Source organism: Ctenocephalides felis, unplaced genomic scaffold (genome assembly GCF_003426905.1).
Source record: "Ctenocephalides felis isolate EL2017-DRISC unplaced genomic scaffold, ASM342690v1 CF-g0.4_SCAFFOLD_01886, whole genome shotgun sequence".
Lineage (NCBI taxonomy): Eukaryota > Metazoa > Arthropoda > Insecta > Siphonaptera > Pulicidae > Ctenocephalides > Ctenocephalides felis.
Window position 1 is genome coordinate 117,883,567 of NW_020538040.1, and position 2,169 is coordinate 117,885,735.

A 2,169-nucleotide genomic window follows, 5' to 3' on the forward strand; every position below is an offset into this window, starting at 1 on the left:
AATATAATAATTTACAAAATCCGCTTGAGTATTCTTCGGTTGGATTCCCTAGTTTTTCCATGTGTTGGCTGCTCGACCCGTAGAGGATAAAAGAAGTCGAGAATGGTAGCTGCTTTCGTTATATACCTGGTAGCCTGACCCCTTCCACACATTAGGGTCCCTAAAAGTGTGGAAGCTAGTGTAGCTCTTTACTACTATTTCTCAATAGTAGGAGGGCTAGTGTCGCTGCAATACCCCCCTGGCGAGTCAATAAAATTGTGTTAATTTCATTGGATGCGAGGACGAACTACCCGTCCAAACCGTGTTCTATATTGAGTGGAGGTATGTTCTGTAGCGCTGGATGGAGTTGGACTTGTACTTTGGTCGTCTTCTGCGGTGAAAGCGGGCTTGACACGATTCGTGGATACTCTTACATTGCTTTCTCCAATTTTAGTTTTCAATGTTTTGGAGTTTCGATCTATGACTTCATACGGACCTCTGTATGGACAAAAAATCGCAGGTCGCAGAGCGTCTTCCCCAAGGAATACAAATTTTGCATTACTTAATTCTTTATGTACAAAAGTCTTTTTCGATCCACGTGCAGATGTAGGAGTTGGATGTATCGTTTCGAAATATCGATGCAGGTCTCTCAAGAACTCGCTTGTTGGTATATCCTTGCGTGTGCTGATTAAAAATTCGCCAGGTTGACGAAGCGGTTCTTCGTATACTAATTCGGCGCTGCTGCTTTTAATGTCTTCTTTAACAGAAGCTCGAATTCCTAATAAAATAACTGGTAGAGTATCCATCCATGACGGGTCTGCATGGCACATGACGGTTGTTTTCAGTGGCTTATGAGCATTTTCAATCAATCCATTCGATTGCGGGTGATATGCTGCAGTAGGAGTGTGGGAAATTCCTAGTAGTTTGGTTACGTCTTGAAAAACAGCTGAACAGAATTGCCGCCTTTAGTCGCTTGTTACTTGAGATGAAACACCAAAGCGTGAAATCCAAAAATACAAGAAAGCCCAGGTTACACTTTCTGCGGTAATATCTGATAGAGGAAAAACTTCAAGCCAACGTGTGTAACGGTCTATAACGATGAATAGGTATTTGAAGCCTTTTGATTGTGGAAGTGGTCCTAAAATGTCAATGTGAACATGCAAAAATCTGGTGGGTGGCACTTTGAACTCTCCAAGTGGTGTGACTATATGCCGACCAATTTTGGAGCGTTGACATGAGATGCAGCTTCGAGCCCCGGTTTTACAATCCTTGCGAATGCCAGGCATAACAAATCTATTCGTGATGAGTTTAGTTGTGGTTTTTATACCTGGATGAGATAGATTGTGCAGAGTAATAAAATGTGTCGTCTATGGTCAGCAGGAACATGAGGACGTAATCGATCTTGAGATATGTCGCAATATAATGGTTCTTTGGTTCCTGGAATAGCGATGCGTTTCAGGTTGAGAGCAGTATCTGATTTTAAGAGCGTTACAAGTTCTTCATCTTCGTTTTGCGATTTAGCAATAACGGAGTGATCCAAAGGCGATGTTATGGCTTCTGCTCTTGAGAAGGCGTCGGCTGTATTTTCGTTGTGAAAAGGCGTGAATTAAAGGTTTGTGGTCAGTAAACCAAATGAAATGTCTGCCTTCCAGTAAGCTTCGAAAATGTTGCACTGCTTCGTATCCAGCCAAAAGTTCTCGATAATATGCTGGCCATAGTTGTTGTTTCTTAGATAGTTTTTTTGAAAAGAAGCCCAAAGGTTGCCAAGTGCCATTGATGTACTGCTGTAATACTGCACCGATAGAATGGTTGGATACATCGCTAAATAATGCTATTTGAGCATTTGGAACAGGGTGTGCTAGTAATGTTGCTTCAGCCAATTCTTTCTTAGAAGTCTTGAAGTTATTTTGAAGCTGTGGGGTCCAAGAAATTGGTTGTGATCCAGACTTGGTAGATCCTGAGAGCAGCTTGTGTAGCGGAGCAAGAAATTCAGCTATGTGAGGAATAAACCTTCGATAATAATTAATCATTCCTATGAAGCATCGCAGCTTTGAGTAAGTTGCCGGTAGATGATATTCTTGGAGATCGTTGATACGGTCTTGTGGTGGCAAAGTTCCATCTTTAGAAATTTCATAATCAAGAAATGTAACTTTGGGTGCACCTAATACGCATTTCGCTGAGTTTATAACA

At 41.6% G+C, this 2,169-nt stretch overlaps 1 protein-coding gene across 1 annotated transcript; it reads right to left on the reverse strand.

Annotated features, from left to right (window-relative positions):
• Positions 1-266: 266 nt before the first annotated feature.
• On the reverse strand, positions 267-809 carry LOC113375789. The gene has a single exon (XM_026615735.1). It carries the CDS (start codon positions 807-809, stop codon positions 267-269), a length of 543 nt encoding a protein of 180 aa, XP_026471520.1.
• Positions 810-2,169: the final 1,360 nt, after the last annotated feature.

Excerpts from the sequence above, each read along its gene's own strand:
- LOC113375789 (XM_026615735.1), bottom strand. The coding sequence starts at position 809 with ATGTGCCATGCAGACCCGTCATGGATGGATACTCTACCAGTTATTTTA.